Source organism: Oreochromis niloticus, linkage group LG3 (assembly GCF_001858045.2).
Source record: "Oreochromis niloticus isolate F11D_XX linkage group LG3, O_niloticus_UMD_NMBU, whole genome shotgun sequence".
Taxonomy (NCBI): Eukaryota; Metazoa; Chordata; class Actinopteri; order Cichliformes; family Cichlidae; genus Oreochromis; species Oreochromis niloticus.
Window position 1 is genome coordinate 35892373 of NC_031967.2, and position 21364 is coordinate 35913736.

A 21364-nucleotide genomic window follows, 5' to 3' on the forward strand; every position below is an offset into this window, starting at 1 on the left:
TGAAAAATGTGTAAACACAGATTTTTGTCCAAGATAAGTAAGATGCTGCACAATACTTTCCACCCACTCCATGTGTTGACCAGTCACAGGAGTGGGTTCACTGGGAGTGTGAGGTGACCAAAATTCACCTCTGAACACCACAGGAAATCATTCCTACCTACCCCCTGAACAAGTCCTCCATCTTGTGCACAGCACTTACTACAATAGTTGCATTATATAAAGACATGGGAAGTGAAAGGTGGCTACGGAGCCATCAAATTAGGAGTTAGATTGAAGATAGCCTTGATGGAAATTCCTCTTTGGGCATCGCTAGGAAAGTTGGATGCAAAGGACACAGAGCCTGCCTGTGGCATAGGCAGTATGGGCAAATGCTAAAGTTGTCATCTATCCAGGGGCACAAGTGGGGGGGGAGAAAAAAAAAAAAATTATAACTAATGATACCAATTCATACCTTTCTCAGTATACATTTTGGCATCTAGTAGTCCAACAAACCAGCCCTTAATGTATCATAGTTGTTAGTCAAGTTCTGTGTTTACAATGTTATAGTGTGCGTCTTCAAGTCAAGTGGCTTTGTCATTTCAACCACCTGCAGTGGTACAGTATAACAGCGAAGCAGACACCAAGACTATGGTGTTACATATACCAGACAGGACCACAAAGTGCAGATGTGCAAAAATTCAACGAAACTAAAACCGTGCAACCCCAGACAGACCAGAACGATACAGACAAGACCGTGCAAAGCAAAAAAAAACCAAACAAAAAAAAAAACCTGCAACATAAAGTTGATACTAATTTTCTGCTTCATAGCATTTCAGTCCACTAATAAATTTAACCTTGCTTAAGTAAAAACAAATATAAATCGGCATGCTTAGAAATCAACAAGTGTCAAATACAAAGTCGCATTTATATAATTTGTAGTGAGTTTCAATTTCTGAAAACCAGAAAAACATTTCAGTCGTCTGGGTCCGTGCAGCGGATTAATACCACCCAGTGACACAAAGGTCCACATCCGCGATTTAAGTAGTTGGCAACATAGTAACTGCATATTTGTCAGTAGGAAGTATGCTCGTCAGTTTAAAGTGTGTGGCTCTGAAAAGAGCCGTTGGGTTGACGTCTGATAGCCACTTTACTTGGAGCTCGTGTACTTGGTGACGGCCTTGGTGCCCTCAGACACTGCGTGCTTGGCCAGCTCACCGGGGAGGAGCAGGCGCACTGCGGTCTGGATCTCCCTGGAGGTGATGGTGGAGCGTTTGTTGTAGTGAGCCAGGCGAGATGCCTCGGCAGCGATGCGCTCGAAGATATCGTTGACAAACGAGTTCATGATGCTCATGGCTTTGGAGGAGATCCCGGTGTCGGGGTGAACCTGCTTCAGCACCTTGTACACGTAGATGGCGTAGCTCTCCTTCCTGGTCTTTCTCTTCTTCTTGCCGCCCTTGCCGGCGGTCTTCGTCACGGCTTTCTTGGAGCCCTTCTTGGGCGCTGACTTGGCGGGTTCAGGCATTTTGTTTCTTCGATACTCTACAGCAACGAATGAGCTCTATGACTGAGAGCAGCGCTTTTTATACAGGCTGTATGCTAATACCACTGCGCAGGCCCTCGGAGCTCATTGGTGGAGCCGCACAGTGGGCCGGACGTTGTGTTGGAGGGAATTTGTGAATTTTGCTGAAACAGGCGCGCATCTAACAAAGACAGTGGACTGTGTGATTCTGTCCTCGTTTGCTGAGACAGTCATTTGTTCTAAATGAGCAGTAAATGTAGAGCTCTGTGTGGCAGATATGGATGTGTTAGTATCAGTATTATCTTCACCAACAATGAAATCATTTGAATAACAATTCCACCTGGTTTCCTGTCTCTGTGTTTCTGTAGCGCCCATGTAACCTGGTGATAGTCACAGTTTACCGTCACCAGCACACAGCTTTAAAACTTCGCTGAGTTTTAGCTCTCAGTGGAGATTAAACACTGGGCATAATTAGGTTCTGTCTGTCGGGTCACGTTTACTTCACTCTTTTATTTACAACTAATCAAATCGGTTTGGCTCATATTAAAGTTACGTTTCATAACTGCATAGTTTTACTGAAGTTTAATGTCTCACTACAGCACACATTAGACTGAACTATTCACTTTTTTTTCATTATCTGGTGTTCATATATTTTTTTAACAGTGGATTTTGAATTTAAACTAACATTAAAAATCTTAAAAAGGAGGAAAAAGAAGGTGCACTTCCACCGGGAGGATCAGTGTCTGAAGCAGCATGTTGTTCGTGTAGGATCATTTTCTGTGGGAGAACACAGACATGACCCGTGAATTACATTGGTAGATGACCGTTAGATTAGTTGATGCTCCCAACACTTCCACGAGAACAAAATATTTATGGTGTGAAAACACATTCATTTAGTAGCCAAGTGTGTGTAAGTGTTACCGAAATGGTTTGTGTATAAAAAAGATTAATATTTGGTTCCAGCAGTTAAAATATTTTTTCCTTATAATTTGTTGTGGTTCATATTGTGATGGTGTGTTTTTTGTTGAGTATGAGACGTGTTTATCTTGGCACAAAGAACAATTTTTTGTTGCATCGCTATTATCGTGATGTTTAGGTGTGATTATAAGCAGTTGTGAGGCCTGCTTTTGAAAACCACGCAAAGGATTTCAGTGAGCCATCTGCAGCAGTCTGATCCATCTACAAGCTGTACAAAGTATTTGTTATCATTGTGTGTAATATTCTGCAAATTTGTAATGTATACTGTTCTAATTATTTCTTATTTCAGCTGAATGAAGTGCCTGCAGCCTTTGTGTTTTATGTTTGTAGTTTTCACGGCGTTCAATAAATAAAGCAAAGCGCCCGTCTTGAAGAAGCCGTGCCTCTGTTGTCATTTCGGAGTTACAGTGTGGCTATGACAATGCTGCTTAAGTCACAGACTGACTTCTGTTAAACAATTTCCCAAATTATATTATATATATTCAGATTCAGCCTCACTGTCTGAAGAAACATTCCTTCCCGTTATCAGACCCTCACATACTGAGCTGGACTAAAGTGAACTATGCCATTGCACTCCATCACCTTCTGCATGTCACAATGCATACTTGCACACCTGTTAATTAGCTTTCTTAACAGTGTGACAAAACATTACCTGTCCTTTTATTAACTGCATAAGTAGTGCTGGTCTGTAAGGACAGGAGGAGGAAACAGTGACAAAAGGAGCTGTGTGAGGCTGCTAAAGGCAGTGGCTCCCTCACCAGCTGAATTAAAAAGAGCACAGGTCACAATAACACATGTACCAGTTGTTGCATTGCAGAGGTGTTCAAGTATAAAAAAATAATAAACACAATTGCAATGTTTTATTTTTATAACATATTTCTATGATTGCTTTAATATGGATTAGGTGCAAGAGTTTTTAAGTGTGGATAATTAAATAATAGATCAATGCAACAGCAAATTGTGCCTTTTTCTCAGACAGACAGCAAGTGGAAAGTGATAGATGAGATGAGGAGATGGAAGAGACGCAAAGAATAATTCACAGGCAGAGCCTAGTTTATGTCCCACAGATTTTTAATCTGCTGCCTTATAAACACTGTGATCAATCTTTGTATTTTATTATTATCTAATAACACTTGTTTAATCAGCTCCCATCTCTCCTATGGACTTTTTACAGTCTACAGTCTCAGATCAACACAGCCCTGCCCTCCAGCACTATCAGCAGCAGGAGCAGCAGAAACACCTCAACAGCAACATTGTACCCATCAGGTAAAACACAGGCTACGTTTGCTTTGCATTGTCCCCACCTGATGACAGTGATATAGTATGATGTCATCCCATATTAGATTCTTGGTGAATGTGGGTTGTCGTTCTTCAGCCTGGTTCTATGTGCTCCTTTTTAACTTTGAGGACCCGCCCCTTTAAACATCTCTGCACAGCCCTGGACATAAGTATTGAAATATTTGTAATTATGATGTGATAAATATATTTAATAGAGTAACACATTAAACATTCACATTATTACATTAGTGAAACATGTAATGTGATTACAGTCTGACTGCTGGAACAGAAGAGTTTAAATATGAGAGAAACACTGCGTTGCTCTTGTTCTGCTCTGAGTCACACTTTGATTTGAACTGTTGATCCATGAAATGTCTTTGCTTACAGTCGAGGGCCACCATCAGCCTGCAGGGCACACTTTGAGAGCTTTAACTGTTACACATGGAGCTTTAATGTTTAGTTGTTAAGATGAAACTTTGCTACAGTGTAATCACATTTTTATATCCTTGTATTTTCTGTTCATGTCAGTATTTTGTTTCATATTACTGTGTCTTTAAACAGTGATTCAGTATCAGTTTCATGGTACTTTATGGAGTTCAGTATAGTGAATAAATGTCCTGGTGGGGATTTGCTCCTACATGATAGATACAGCAATGCACAGGTTTACATGTACAGTATTACAGAGGAGAGGCATCACCAAATACAGGAAATTACAGGATGTAAGCGAAATTAAATCAAGATGAATAAAGTTGCTCTTTTTAGAAATTCTACATCTACATATTTTATTCCTGTTGGCAACTAAAGTTCCCCTCTTGCCCAGATGGTGGTGATCTTTCAGAAGCTTCTGATCAAGCTTTTCACGGCTCACAAACACTCTGCACAGAAAGCAGCCAAAGCAGCATTTGTCCCCAGTTTTACCTCTTAAAGCGATGACAGCTGACATCACCTTTGTAACAACTTCACCTCAGTAAGTGTTAAAAACTAAAACAAATGTAAATGCACAGAAATGACCAAAAACGTGCTGTTTGCACTTTACTGATTTTAGTTACCGCCTGATTATCTAAAGCTTGAGAAGCGCTTTAGTCTTTGATGGTGCAGAAATGTTTACGTCACAAGATGGCGCCACTTCATCAGATAAACTAAAGGGAAAACCCTGATGTTCGATAAACCACATTGGTTTAAAAACATTTATAACTATTATCATGTTTACAGCATGTAGAAGATTAGTTAGTTAAAATGCTATGCTAATATTTCATAACTTTATTAATATATTAACTTAGTGGATGACTCAAAGATGTGAGAGTAGTGCCAAAAATTTGTCTCTGTCCTAAAACTCTTCACTCAGTCCTCTCGCTGAAACTGATCGGTGTCATAGGTTTAATTGGTGTTTTAGATTTACAATTATTTTAAACTGGTTTGTTAAAACTGATGTTTTTGTTGTGTCATGTTTTTTTTTTTTTTCTTTGATCATTCTGTTTGTGTTTTGCAGCTGTTGTTGAAACAATTTTCTCCTGCGGTTCTTTTTTAATATAGTTGCAGTTTTGTTTTCCCAGTTCGCCAATTCGTTCAGGCTAATAGATGTACACGACCGGGAGGGCATCATGTGAAGGGGACTCTTTATTTTATTTTATTTTATTTTATTTTATTTTATTTTATTTTATTTTATTTTATTTTATTTTATTTTATTTTATTTTATTATTTTGTGTCATTTCTCTATTTAAATCTTCAACTTATAACTCAAATTACTGGTACTGACACCTGGTTTATTTACAGTGTGTGGCACGGGTGTGAACTGACTGTAGTGCTTCTGAAACAGGGTGTGACTATTTGCAGTGCAGTGCAACAGTTTTTAACTGTTGAAAGCAGGAGAGGGGTAGCTGGCCCCATGATCGGAAGGTCGAATTCACTGAACTGCTTCCCTGAGATACCCCTGCGCAAGGTACCGTCCCTACACACCGCTCCCCAGGCAGAAATGATTAAAAAAAAAACAAAAAAACAAAAAAAACCCCCCAAAGGATTAACAAAGGAGATGCTTGTGTAAAGGCCCTGCTATGAGACCAGCCTGGATAATCAGTCACTATCAGCTCCCATTTAACAGTGATATGTTCAGTCATGTTCATGTTGCTTCACCTGACTTCATCCCCTCTGGATCAAGGCTGCTGTCATGGCTCAGAATTCCATCCATCTATTCGTCCTCTTCCACTTATCCTTATCAGGATCAGCTACCATAGGTGAAGAAAACTGTTTAGTGAATACTTTTTGACCATTTGGAAATCCCTTAATCAGACTCCTGCTGCAGCTATTGATTGTATTTCCACTTCTTTTTTTTTCCCTTTTTGTTTTATTGTTTTTTGTTTTCCTGAATAGTGGCACAGACTTATTATTTTAGAGCACTCTGTATGTTTCTAATTTATTTAAGGAACCATCACATTATTTTGCATTTTCAAAAGCAGTTTATTTATTTTTTATTTTTGTACCTTGTAAGAAAAGCAGTAGTTTCAAACAATCAAAAACACCTGCATACAAGTGTCGTTCCTCACTTGGGAGGCCAAACTATCACCTTCCTCCTCTCTCAATTAACCAGAGTTGGAAAAGTACAGATATTCTGTACTTAAGAAAAAAAAATATTGTTAAAATACTCCGTTTAAGCATTGATTAAGGTTCTTTACTCAAACAAAAGTAAGAAAGTACAGGCTCTGAAATGTACTGAAAGTAAGAAGGCAACTTTAGAAAAATCAAATTATACTCAGCTTGAATATGAAGAAAAAGAAAAAACAATATATATATATATGTATATCTACCATATATATATATCTACACATATATATGTATATATATATATATATATATATATATATATATATATATATATACCATATAGATATATATATGGTAGATATACATATATATATATATATATATAGATAGATAGATATATATGGTAGATATATATATCTACCATAAAGTTGGCAGAAAAAAAGTACAGATACCTGAACATTGTAATGGAGTATTTGAACTTCGGTACTTCCTACCTCTGCAATTAAGTACGTCAATGCATTTATGCATTTGAATAACAGGAACAAAATGAAGCCTAGTGAAGCAAATTATATGTGAGGCGATCATGAAATCTCAGATATAGGTCCAAAAATATCAAAATGAAACAGACGTGGAAGAAAAGATAACCCTGGAGAGTAGATGGCCAAATTCAATTTTTACTTTTTAGATTTTGGTCTTTAATAATGCAGAGTAGGTTTGGTCCTGCTGCTTTTGGACTCTTCGTGTTTGGAGGTTGGATCCCAGTTCTCATACCCGACAGATAACTGAAAATGGACACACACAAAGAACAACCTGCAAAACTGATTTTCAATAATCTCATGCAACATCGCAATTTCATGTGGTATGAACTTTAAAAATAAGAAGCACAGCATTTTTTCCCTCAGAGATACAATTATGTTATACCTACATAATTATAGAAAAGCTTTCTGTCTGGCATAAAAATTGTTCACTTTGTCTTCAGTTTCCTCTGCTGGTCGAGACAATATTAAGAAACTTTATTAACAGGTAACATCACCTCTTTTCAACAGGTTTCACTGAGAAAGTCACACTGACAGCATGAATCAACAACGCTCACTGAAACCTGCAACAACAGACAGAAAACAAGTGACACAAACTCACCTCCATGTTTGTGTCATTTTCTCTGGTGTTCAGTCCAAAGTTCCTCCTTGTCTTACTAATGTAGAAGAGCATGAGGAAAACAGCCATCAGCAAAACACCATCCAAGGACGCACGCACAACCAGAAGCCAGGAGGAGTCAGGACAATGTGTAGAGACTCCTGCAGTGACACTTTCACTCTGTGTTGTTGCTGTCTGCTCAGTGGAAGCAGGTGCGTTTGAAGCCATTTGTGTTGTTGTTTGTGGTGTGGAAGTAGGTGGGTTTGAATCTGTGAACAATAAACACAAAGCATATGAATATTAAATCAATAGTGATATAGGCAAATCCAGTTTCATCATAATCATATTATCATACAGTTAAATATAAAAATGTATGATGCACAAAATGCAGCATTAACATGAAGCTTTTGTGTAAGCTTTGTAATAACAAAATTTTGTAACAAATTTCCCACACGTGGGACTAATAAAGGATACCTTATCTTAATCAATCAGCCTTTCTGTTTTCTTGGGTGTTCGACTGCTTTCCTTTTCTTTACATCACTTCTACTTTTTCAGATAGACCACAAAGTCGAGTTCAGTCTCAGTCCCCTCAGTTTTAGCTCTGCCAATAACATTTTTAAAAATGTATTTAAAGTCAAGCACATGCTTCCTAAAAAAACATACTTTTAGATTTCAAATTAAAATATTTATATATATATATATATTATTATAACACGTGCGTTAAAAGAGAATATGATTGTGAAACCTATTACACATGACAATGTCTTCATTTTTTAAAGCATCATAATAAATATGGTTTGCATTTGTGGATGAACAGAGGAAGAAATTTACCAGCATGACAAGAAATTAATACTCTGAGATTAGTCATCCAGACTTCAACAAAAAACATGGACAATTTAAAGGAAAAGCCTTTTTTCATGTCAAACCCTCTATCTCATTTTAGAAACTTCTACAAAAGTATAATGATCTCTCAGCCAGTGTATCAGCTGATCTCTGGCAGTAACAACAATCTCACCTCAAAATCACCAGAAGTTTCATGTTTTTATTTTATGTTATTCTGATTTTGTTTACTTTCCTTTCTGAGTTGTGATTATTATTATTATTATTATTATTATTATTATTATAATTATAAGTAGTAGTAGTAATTTAAGGCACATGGAATTTGTTACATGGAAAAAGTTTTTACTATTTTGAAAAGTAACTTACCATCAATGACAAGAATATTTAAACTCTGGTATGAATCAGGAGACAGAGGGTTTCCATAACCACAGATGTACCGTCCTGTGTCTGACTTGGTCAGCTGTGTGATGGTCGCATGCAGTTCAGGTTTAGATCCTGGTCTGTATTCAATGCTGTATCTGCCACTTACAGCTTTGTTATTAGTTGTGTCAATGAGGATCTCCCCTTCATTCTTACACTCATTCTTACAAAAGAACTGCCTCAGTCCATAGAACATTACAGAACATATATGTGTGACCTCTTCTCCCTTGGTTACTATGCGATAAAAAACATCCTTTTTAGCCAGATCTGTGAAATAGAAGAACATTAATTAGTCTGAAGAAATCATGTAAGCTGTTATGTTATGATTTTATTTTCTGGATAAACACAGTTATCATTTCATATCAAATCAGTCCAGTCTGAAAAACACATTCTTACCTGATCCCCTCAGAATCAACACTTTTTGTTGTAAAATAATTAATGTCATGCGACATATTACCTTCACACTATGAGTTATAGACCCTTGAAGTACACAGGGGTGATTGGGAATGTTTGTTCTTTTGTCTTATTCTGTGCAGTATTTTGGGGGACTCATGACTAGAAGATGGGCCTGGTATCAATCTGTTATAAAAAAAAGAGACTTAGTAGAGTTTTGCCATTAAAATTATCATATAACCTATGATGCTGATACTCTAAATTAGTTATAGAGAAAAAAAAATCTGAAAAAAAGCAAGACTTTGTTTTGGATTAGTTGGTTTTAGCAGAGCTAAATCAATAAATAATTGAATATTGTTGTAAGCTTTACAATGAGGTGATGAGTTATCTTAGTTGTTGCATTCCATAAAACATGCATACTTACATATCAAGTCTTTAAGTCTGACGTTATTATCTGTGTCCGGGTCAAAACTCAACTTCAGGTCCCAAAGTCAAACGAACACTGCAGCATCACTGAGCGTTAAAAGCTGTCTAAATTATTTTATCTTTAATAAAATGGTCAGCGTTGCTGCTTTACCGGGTGTAACAATTAAGTTTAACATCCAGGCATCCATGAAAACAGAATTTATTAAATTTAATTGAGTTAGAAGTTAACATGGAGTCAGTTCTCTAATTTCCACCCAAACATGATATGGCATGTTCTGACTGAGAGATTGTTGTGGATTTTATTATGACATATAAACCTGTATACACTAGACATGTAATCATAGTTACTCTCATAAATTTTGTGTAATCATATATAGAGATGGCACGATACCACTTTTTTGTGTCCGATACTGATTCCGATATCATAAATTTGGATATCTGCCGATGCCGATATGAATCCGATATACGTTTTTTTGTAATCAATAAAACTGTTTTTTTTATAAATATATTGCTGCATTTTGTATAAGTTAATACTCAAGTTTTTAAAAACAAGACACTAAAGCTATTCTGTTATACTTGTATGTAAAAAATACACTGCACCCAAAATATTTTATAGTTCAGCAACACTGGTCAATCTAATAAACTTAAACCTGCACCATCCTCCCTATTCTGGTATTTTAAAGAGTACTTAGCAGAAATATTAAGTAACCTAACTAATAGAGTTGCCAACTCCCAGCAAAAGTCTCCCAGAACCACCCCCCACCCTCCACCTCATGATGCTTAATCGACGTAATCAACTTTAATTTAATGTACGTGTAAAACAAATGCACAGAAATCAATTATGTTTCTACAATAATTAAATAGATTCAACATCTTTCTTCAACAGAATTGCACACTGCACAGATGGTACCTTCCCAAAGGAAAAAGTACTATAGCTTACCAGGGTGTAAATTAAACTTAATAGTTGTTATATACAGTAATGGATTTCTATACATTTAATCAGATGACCACTTTGGTTGTAAGATTCAGATAATTATTTATTAAAAGTTAGTCCTTTTAAATCAAATAACAAAGAAAAGTATTTTTTGTGCCCCCCTTTCCCTGTTAATGCCCTACCTGGCCCCCTGGCAACACTTTGCTAGACCCGCCCCTGCACAGTTACCAGCTGTCAGCTACTTAGAAAAGGATCCTGGTGTTATTCGTCTCTCAGAAACAGTTCATAACTTTCCTTCAACTCATTCATGTCACCTAAAAGGTAAACCTGTTTCTCCATCACCTGTTCAGCTCTGATGATTCAGTAAGGACATCTCCTGGTTTCATCTTCATGTTTCCCTCTCACCTCATATCCAAACCAACATCATGACCAGCAGCTTTTACAACTGTGGCTCCAGGAAACATCAACTGATACTAGAAAGTAATATTAAATAAATTCTAACAACAGCTGATCAAGCTTAAACGTGCTGCTGTTGTTTACAAGAAAGACAGGATTTGCGACAGAAAAGCCGATCAGCTGATCATTGATCAGTTTCAAGTTTGAAGTAGCAACAGGAGGGGGGAATGAGAGAAGAAGAGGCAGCTGCAGCGTAAAGACACAGACTAACTCCAGCTTTGTGTCTTTTTTTCATTCTAGCTGAAGTACGGGACAAATCGCTTCTTTTTCACCTCAATATGGAACTCCGATGGCCAGTCCAGCTGTGGCTCCATATATCAGTTGTTAAGCTTAACGTGGAAATACTATGCAAACATTCAGAGATGAACTTACACACTTGCTTTACTTCTCTGGGATAGTTTTCGCCGAGATGAAATGCCGCGGTTTGTAGCAAGGCTCCAAATGCCTCACCATCACGTGGCACGTGATAGAGCGGCAGACAACAGCCGCTCTATCACGTGACACATACTACTCCGATAAGCCGAGCTCGGTTACGCCAAGTAGCGCGCTTTGTGAGGTGATTTTGTGATACTTCGGATCGGATTGCATTTTTTATTTGTCTCCGATATCCGATCCAGTAATTTAGGTCAGTATCGGACCGATACCGATACATAATATCGGATCAGTCCATCTCTAATCATATATACTCATATATATTGTGCATACTCACAATGAAGTGTTTATATAGTGGAGTCACTGTGTTAAACATTTAACCTGCATGTTCAAATCAAATGACCCATACATTTAGGTTAAATATATCTACCTATGTATTAATGAAAGATCTGTCCCATTTGTTGTGTGAACACATGTTGATTAATACTGTTTAAAAATGTAACAATGAGGATCAGTAAGAAACCTTTGATAGCTTTATGGCCTACTGTGACTAGTCCAACAAAGGGTTAATTCAGCTTGGCACTGCTAAGGTATGCGCATGGGACCCTTCTCTGTATGCAACCAAAGACAAAGTTAATTCACATCAAAGCAAGGGCCTGTGGCCTTTTCTGGGGCTATAAGATAAAAACATGAGACGCCTTTAACTGGTGTAAGATAAAGACATAAGGTCTCACAAACGGCTGTAAGGTAAAAGCATACAGCTCTGTGAATGAGCGTACGGTAAGAGCAGACAGCTCTGTGAGTGACTACAAGGCAGAAGTGTACAGCCTTTTAATATATCTATAAGCAAACAAACCAAGCCTTTGCAGGGCAGGCACCTGGGATTCTGGTCCTCGTCTCAAACACCAGATGGCGAAGACGTAAATCCTTACTCAGCATGGATAGCAGTTTATGTCCGGCATGCGCGCCCACCAAAAGTGTTAGATAGATTAACTGATTAATTGCCTTTCTGTAGACTTTCAGACTCACTTTGACCATAAAGCTGACAAAGGGACCCAATGCAATGATGGATGAGAGATTAGTTTACAAGAAGTTACAGTGTAGGGTTGTGTATATCATAAATGGAAGATGAAAAGAAAAACACAGGCAGGAGGAACGGTCGCTGATCCTATATAAGACGAAGGTGGATATGCCCAGCGGCTGCTTCTTTCCTATCTGTCTTTTGTGTGTGTTTCTGTCTGTGCTTAAAGGCTCTACACCCTGGGGTTGCTTTGCTTTTTGTTTGTTTTGCTTGCATTCTATTTGTTATTTCTGCTTTTAAATGTACTATTCTGCTGTTCATATGAAAGTGTGTAATAAAGTATGTTCTAAGAATTCTACTCTTTTCCAGAGGATCATTATGAGTGATTTGATTTTAATTGGATCTGAAAAGCTGGACCGCCACACCGTTGGTGGGATAAGGTTATCACATTGGCTGCAAAATTTGCGACCCAACAAGATTTCTGACAAAATTCAAACATACAGCTCTGCTATCACTTCAGACATAAATGTAGACAGAGAACTAAACAGCAGTGACGTTTGTAGGGTTACTGAAGTTGGGCTAGCTGGTATATAATGATGTTCTATGTGATAACTAGTGACACAGCTATGTTAGCATAACATAAACACAGTGAAGCTGGAGGATGAATGCTAACTTTTTTCCACTGAATAAAAGTTCATGTGAGGGTTCCCGATGATTAGGGACAAATGTAATCACATGGCAGGTAGTGATGTGTGATGAGCAAAAGCTAGTGAAAAACCCCCATTAAGTGAGAGCCGGCTCCCCATTATTTAGTTTAGAGAGGTTTTTTGTGTTGCCACAGTATTTAGCTGTCTTCCCACATCCATCGCACACAGCATAATTTCTATGCTGAGAGTAAATGCAGATATGATCAGTGAACAAAGTCACGGTTGCGTTTTTTGTGGTCTAATGTTATGTGCCTCGGGTTTCTCATTGGCTCACACTTTTTCAAGCTGTAGCACGCACATGAATGAGAGGCGGAAGTCGATTGTAGTTCCTATTTACAGGGTATTGCCCTGACAAAAGAGTTTACTTTTGTCTGTATGTCATGTTTATGATTATAAACAATTAAATCCAATTAGATATTGATATTTCCATATGGGAGTTGATCCTGAAACATGAAACGTTGGTATTGGAAGTATCAATATTTCAGGATCGCTGCTCACATCACTACCCCTCAGTCAGTGAATGCGACAGTAGACAGCAGTGAGGAGGAGAATGCGTCGCAAAAACAGATAAATATGACTGACACCTGTAAACGAAGCACCATTTGGCTGTTTAAAGTTTAAAAAAGAAGCAGATACTAAGTAGTAGGAGAAACCACAACAGCCCATCCAAGCTGAGGCATTTGATTTTTCTGAATGTCAACCTGCACTGAGGACATACTGTTACTGAGTTTGGTTCTGTTTCTGTTCTGTGGGTTTGTTTGAAATGTTTTTGTTTTTGTGTTGAATTCAAATTAAAAGTTTGATTTAAATTTTAAACAAAAGTAAGAATGCCTGCTTTTGTAACAGAACAAATGCACAAAATTAGGCAATTACAAGGCTTCTCATAAAAACACTAAATGCAAAGGGGTTTATCAACACACAAAGCATCCATATTTGCCAAGTAAGGCTAAAATATGAGGCTACAGATTATTACTCTTGGAAATAATAATCTTAGAAATTAAGTGCCAAAAAGCCAAAAGAGCCAGTTTTACTTTGGGAGCCATGGCACAAGAGCCGGCTCTCTAAAAACAGACAAACGTCCCATCACTAATGACAGGATGCTGTAAACGGACCAAACTTCAGTCAGGAGAACAACTGAGATAATCCATCCATAATATGAGGTTAGTCATTGATATACTGCTGCATGAGCTGGGCTGTAGTTACATGGTAAGGTTTTAAAAACTGAGCTTTAAAATGATTAGTGATAATAAAAACTGAGAGTGGCTGACAATGATTACTGACAGTTTTCAGTTGCTTGTTCAGATTAAATAGAACAAGATACAAAGCATTAAAACATGTTAAAAACACAACAGCCTTAATAAACACAGAATAATTTGGACCCGGGGGCAGGATTCATCATGTCATCACTTAAAGACCGGATTATAGCAGGTTAAAGTTGCTTGTATTAATTTATTAATGATTTATATAAAAATTGTTCATATTACTAAATGAGAGCTATTGGGGGTGGGGGTCTCCACACTTTTGACTTTAGTGACTTTTAGTACAAACTCACCGTTTGAAACTCTGACCTCAAAACCATAGCGTGAATCTGGAGCAGAAGGTCTTCCCAAACCACAACTGTACATTCCTGAGTCAGACTTGATCATGTGTGTGAAGGTCAAAAACACAATTCCTCTTCCTGGAGATCCATCTTTATACTCAATGCTGTATCTCCCACTCTGAGCTGTGCTTCTATCTGTTTTAATGAGGATATCTTCTGCTCGCTCACAGTTTTCCTTACAAAAGAATTTTGTGTTTCCAGACAAACGTAATTCACACCAAGCTGTGAAATTTCCTCCTTCAGCTACAGAATAAATATTATGTGTTGCCTTGACGAGCACAGCTGGATCTATCAAAAGCAAAATAAAATTAATAATAAAAAATAATAATATGGATAATCACAACATGATATACTGTATGAAAATATGTGTATTGTGTAAAATGTTCACAAAGTTGATTTCGTTTTTTGAAAAATTAAAGAGCAACATAACAATAATCAGTCCTCACCTGAGAGGAAGCAGAAGAAGAGAAAATGGAGGATTTTCATTCTGACTTTGATCCTGATGCAGAAAAGTTGTTAAATGTCAGAAGAACAGCGTCTGACACTTCACTCCGTCTGTGTCTGTCAGATCATCAGAAAACTGAACTTACTCACAGAGTTATTTCCTTTTTATCACTTCCTTCAACTTTTTTCAGATGCATCCATCACACGCTAATGAGGATGATGATGTGATAATGAAACGTATACGTATACAAAACATCGTATATCAAACATCCAAATCTGAAACACTAGAACAATTTAATTTTTTCTTGATGCATTGAATGATTGGTTGATGATTGATTTCATGGCACATTATTAACTTACATTCATACTTTTTGCACTGCAGGGTAAGATCTCTGACCTCTGCTCTGGGATGGAAAAATTTTAATAATTGACGGTTTGCAAGAAATCAGAAAAAATCCGTCATCATATCCTGTTTGTGTGTGTGTGTGTGTGTGTGTGTGGGGGGGGGGAGGGGGGGATCACCACCATTTTGACATTATTTAATATGAAATATTAAAAGTAAATTGGCCAAATGGTGCCAAGTAAAAAGTTAAAGGATTTCTTGAATGTGAACCTGTTTGTAATGTCTGAAGAGGAAAACAAATATCCATGTCTATCAGCGAGGGCAGCAGGCTAAACAGAGACACCCAGAGACAATGTATTCCTCTACCCAGTTGACCAGTTTACATCTGGGATAGAGTGTGAAAAAGTATAAGTGGTTTCCACAAAACAGAGAGTAAATGTGTGGGAGGATGGGAGCAGACAGGTGTGGGTGTTTAAAATGTAGCAATGCTGGAACTTTATGCAGGAAATGCAGGAGCAGCACTTACAGGATATTTATCACCAAGAAGTATCACCTGTGGACAAACTAAAGTGATTTCCTCGTCTCCTTTTCAGTCTGTGGGTGAGCGTCAGAGCTGATTACACAGAGTAACCTGTAACATTTAAACATATGCAGTTTAAAGTTTCAGAGCTCTAATGTGCAGCTGTGAAGTTAGACATAAACAACAGTAGGTCTTTGGAGACGGCATCAAACTGTTTCCAGTGTGTGCACTTGCGATAAACAAGCGTGACTGTGTCGCACATATCTATAAATGTGATCTAACCACAGTGTGTGAGGCTTACATGGATGAGTCCGTGGTTGAGTCTGATCAGTTTATTAGAGTCAAATACATTTCATGTCAGGTATTTTACATGTACTACATTAAGTTTAAGTTATGTATGTGCATTTGTGATTGATCAGTATCTTGTGTATGGATGTTAATTATAAAGAGATAATCTGCTGAGTGTCAGAGTGGCAGGTCTTTGCTATTTTGTTGTCCTGTTTCTCAAAGATATGATTTTCAGATACTGTTCACCTGCTTCAGATATTTGTTAGGCCCATATATTTTCTCTCATTTTTTTTTATAACACACTGCATGCCACACTGATATACAACAAGTTTGAAAATCCCCTGGCTGATGTAAAATATTGTAACATAGCATTTGCTAATTAAAGTGGAGAAATGAGAAGAAATGCAATTATATGTTTTTTAGTTTGAGTTTCATTACTAGGGGACAAAACACACAAAAAAACATTCCTCGGAAAATGGTCAGGTACAAGGACTGGATTGAAAAAAATTCAGTGTCAATGTTCAACAAAACATTTTGAGAGATCTTTACAAGAAATACAAGAAAGCCTGTCTCCTGGGAAACAAAACATGCAGACATGCAGGGTGGTTCGGATTTACACAATGCTGTAAAACTGAAATCCAATAAAACTTTCATTTGATGTTTAAATACTATCATTCATCTGTAATCTGAAAAGAGAAAATTTACAATGTTAATCTTGGTAAAACTGTTGGTTCCAGATTAAGATCTGAAACCTCTTTACATTTGACAGCAAAACAACTTTATTTATGAACTAAAGCAGAGAAAAGATGAGATGGTGACAAGATAACAATTTGCTGAAGACACCAAACTTTTTGGCCTGCATGGAAATATGACCAACTATGGTGTTATGCAACCACTTAATTTATCTTCTGATGAGAAGCTTCTCCAGCAGAAAAGCAGACTGCAAGAGGCGTTCAGCTGCAGTATTTATCTGTAGGTCACATTAATATTTTAGGCAGTCAGAGCCCAGAATTAAACATGAAACCACAAGTTACCGTACAACTTTGTTCTGTTTGTTCTGACCATTTTTATGAATCCATGGAGTTTCATATCAAAGAGTTATGTTGTTTTATCAAAAAAAGGCAGAAACTCCTCCTTCAATGTTTATTTTTAGACTTCTGTTTCTACACATTTTGTATACAGACACTGTTCAGGCTCCAATCTGACCTATAATTATAGAAATGAGTTCAAACCAAAAGAAGCTTAATGATTTTGTTTTCATTCACTTTCGTTCATGTGAACAGAAGAGCTGATAATTGCAGGCTGATGGCAGGTTTGTACAGATCCAAAACATAAAAGTACAAAGGAAACTGAAAACTAAACTCCTGAAACATACAGCTTCCATCTGATGTTTTACTCGATGTGGTTTCATGACATTTTTTTTCCAAGATCAAATTTGACCTTGAACAATAAACACAAAACAAATCAATACTAAATCAATAGCGATACAGACGAATGCAGTAATATAATAATCATTATTAAACCCGATTCTTTGATCCCCATGATAGAACAGAGAAAACCCGACTCATAGTGGTCAAAACATTTATATTTCTTTTTATTCAATCATCTTCCGGAAGAGAGAGCCCTGCACAGCCCCAAAAGCCAGTTGCAGAAACTCTAACATTAGAATCAGAAAATGTGTCTCATATAGGTATTATTTTGGTACTTTACACGTCACACAGTTTCGATACAAACACTCCTTATATGGTACAAGTTCCTCTTTTCTGTCTGGCTTCCTGTATTTATTAATATGCTTGTATAGCTCTACACTAACTTCCTGTTTTTCAGTCTGGCTGAGCACTTAGTTTGTGAGTCAAAAGTGGCCTTGCTTTACAAGCCTTCATTATTAAACTACATAAAACAATATAATCAGAAAACAAGCACTAAGGATATATATTTAAATCTCAACATATTATCATATTGGCAAATACAAACATTTATCAAACACAAAATGCAGCATTAACATGAAGCTTAAGCTTAAGTTCAATAGAAAAGATCTCTAATCACTCAATTTAAGGAAACATCACATTATTTTGAATTTAAAAAACAGCCAGTAGTTTTAAATATATCATAAATAATCACATAAATTTGTAAATCATACAGTAGACAAAAATATATGAATTAAAACCAAATGTTTACAATCTCTTCAGTTACATTTGGGGAACAATAGTAACAAAGAAGGTAAAAACAGGCTACAATCTTCGTCATCATACACTGTAAAACCTAATAAGTTCACAGAACTCAAAAATTGTTGTGTAACAGATTACACAACATTTTTTTAGTGATGTTTTTAAAAGTTTTAAGTTTAACTAAAATAAAAATTACAGTTGCAGTTGCCTTAAATTACCTCAATGTTAACTTATAAATGTTGATATTCCTCAACTTATAATTAGGGAGTAATAAACTCAAAATGTTCAATATTTTTCAACTTAATTAAGGTGGAAAATACGCTCAAAATATTTTACATATTGCAACTCATACGATGTGGGAAATAAACTCAAACTTTTTCATATGTTCTAACTTATAATATGGGAAATAACACTTAAAATCTAATAAATATTTTTAAAATACTGTGGTAAATACATTTACGAATAATTCTAAACTGTTTGCCCAGTAAATTATAATCAGCTAAAAGTGTTAGAAAACATGAAAGTAACAACACTAACAATTTAACAACTTTTTTTATTAAACACAATGTGCTTTTAAAAAGGCACGGATAACGGAGCTCACTCATAAAAAAGTGCTTCATAAATAAAACAAAAGAAAGACTCCAAGGGTCTCCATCTCAATTCTAAAATTAAATAACATTTTCAGTATTAACAGCAATTGCAGCTATTAGAACATTGAGGCATTTAACACTTACTGTACCTTGACAGCTGCAGCTCACTTATTTTAAAAATACATAAAAAAATGTACTGGTTTCCACTGCTGTACTTCATAGGTAACAAACATCAAGGCAGTGCATTAAGGTATTAGGCAACAGAACGTTAAACATGAATAGTCCACGAAATGAGCAGTCATTCACTTTAAATTTAAAGTAGAAGAGCCAAATGATTAGGAAAAAAAAAAGCTTCCTCAATACTCAGGTCAACAAGTAGTCCATTCTGAGTGATTCACTCATTGAACAAATCATTCTTCAGCGTCAGTAGACGCCCTTTCAGTGGTTTGTTGTCCTCAAGGCACATCACAACCTTCTGGATAAATGTGAATGTAAGCTCACGTTTCTTTGGGTATTGTATTCTAGTGCATAGATGTACCCAAAGAGCAGGAGAAATGAGTCAGCCAGATTTGTGGGACCATTCACAAGTATTTCATCCTCAACGACAATGCAGATCCTTTCGGGACTGAAGAGGGCCGAATCAGTAGTGTCATCCGTGACAACTGTCAGCAGAACCACAGGAGTGTCAGTGAGGTCTGGACCATCTGCTGACTGCAAAACACAAATAATACAAGAATGAGTTCAGCCCCTCAAGGACACAAATCATGCTATTGATTAGAGGTGTGAATCTTCATAAGTCGCACGTTTCTTTTAGGATTATAATGTCAACGATTTAATTTGATACATCATGATGCATTACAATAATCTTAATTTGGGTTTGGTTTCAAAACATATGTTTAAATAAATGTTTTCAATAATAAATATATGTCAAGATATTTGTTTTTGTTATTTACCAAACATTTCTCTGACCACAACATGGCACCTCCAAAAAAATAGAACACTTGAATTTTAAAAGGGAGAGAGTTTTTATCTGTGGATTTGTTTTTGTTTAATAATCTTTCAACTATTTTCATGTTTTCTGGTTTATGCGTAACAATCTTCTTGCAATCTTATTCAACAATAGTTGATATATGGGAGAAAACAAGTCAGATGAGGACAGTTTTGAACCTCCTTCCTGATATACACCCTGGTTCTCCTTGAGTTCCGAGTGATATATTCAACTGAACAGCTGGGCAAAGGGGTTGATGCTGAGGGCAGTACACTTACATCACAAGTCCTGAATAACGTGGAGGCATCTTCACGCAGGTACACAGGAAGTGCATGAAGGACGAAGGCCCGTCTTGTATTTACATCACGCTGTTCCTAGATGAACATACAATATCTATTAGAATAGTATTTACACAAATGCAGAGTAAAAACAAAGTGTTGGATAGCCATGTTCTGATTGTCATTGTTATAGATCAGGGGTGTCCAAACTTTTTGTGTAACGGGCTAAAGATGGTAAATTCAGTATTTTGGATAACCGTATTTTTAGTAATACACATTTTAAATTAATAAGTTTCCATTGTAAATACATCAACAACTCACAAAGGAAAAACTTCCAAATGTAAACCAATTTTTACAAAAACAGTACTTGTTTGGACTTCTTTAAATTGAAGCTGATAAATCTTTTTAACCAACACTTTTTGAAAGGATACATTTTGTCAAGATGTCCTTCTCCTAAAATGACAACCTTGTATCCATGGCATAATCACTTAATCGTGGGGCACAGTTGAAGCAATTGACACTATGGCTTCTTACAGCTGTGTACAAACCATTTGCTAATGTAATTCTGAATCATGTGAAATGAAAAATTTACCTGAATGTCATAAATTCTCATGAGCTTTGCTAGCTCCTCTGCAATCTTGCCAGTCTTGATGGCCTTGTCTCGGAACAAAGTGATGAGTCTAGGCGTGTGTCTGTCCAGCTCCTTGCAAGGAGCTGGACAGACACACGCCTAGACTCTACATGTAGAATTGAGTGCACAGGTTAACATTCTTGATTCGGTGGAACTCTGCAACCACCTGTACATGAACAGAAATACACAGAAATGAACAAAGATGAATTAGGAGCAGAAATGTGAATGTATTTTAAAAAGTTCTCAGGTTAGCAAAACCAGAGCAATTCTAGTCAGAACCAAGGCCAAAATAGAAAGTTATTCGTCATTCTTTGTAATGTTATCTAAAGGAAATTTAAATAAATAAACTTCTAGAGACTTTGTTTACTGTGAATGGGGAAAAAAAATACGTCACAGAGTGATGTGTTGTCATTTTACATCTGTCATTTGCTTTTTGGTAAATTGTTTGAAAATCTAGACTTTTAAAAACTGGGAGAACAGTAAAGAGACATGAGACAGTTACTTTTTTGAAAAAGTAAC

General features: G+C 36.7%; 2 protein-coding genes and 1 pseudogene across 2 annotated transcripts; all 3 read right to left on the reverse strand.

Annotated features, from left to right (window-relative positions):
* LOC100696232 (histone H4-like) overlaps positions 1-21364 on the reverse strand; it is a 144120-nt pseudogene that overhangs the window by 49459 nt on the left and 73297 nt on the right.
* LOC100693006 (histone H2B 1/2) lies at positions 901-1543 on the reverse strand. Its single transcript, XM_005455851.4, has one exon. The coding sequence runs from the start codon at positions 1499-1501 to the stop codon at positions 1127-1129; it is 375 nt and encodes a 124-aa protein (XP_005455908.1). The 5' UTR covers positions 1502-1543; the 3' UTR covers positions 901-1126.
* On the reverse strand, positions 6714-15163 carry LOC102077991 (uncharacterized). Its single transcript, XM_005455852.4, has 5 exons — positions 15042-15163; positions 14548-14883; positions 8633-8953; positions 7430-7695; positions 6714-7074 (listed from the first exon to the last, which is right to left on the reverse strand). The coding sequence occupies exons 1-5, from the start codon at positions 15079-15081 to the stop codon at positions 6988-6990; spliced, it is 1050 nt and encodes a 349-aa protein (XP_005455909.2). The 5' UTR covers positions 15082-15163; the 3' UTR covers positions 6714-6987.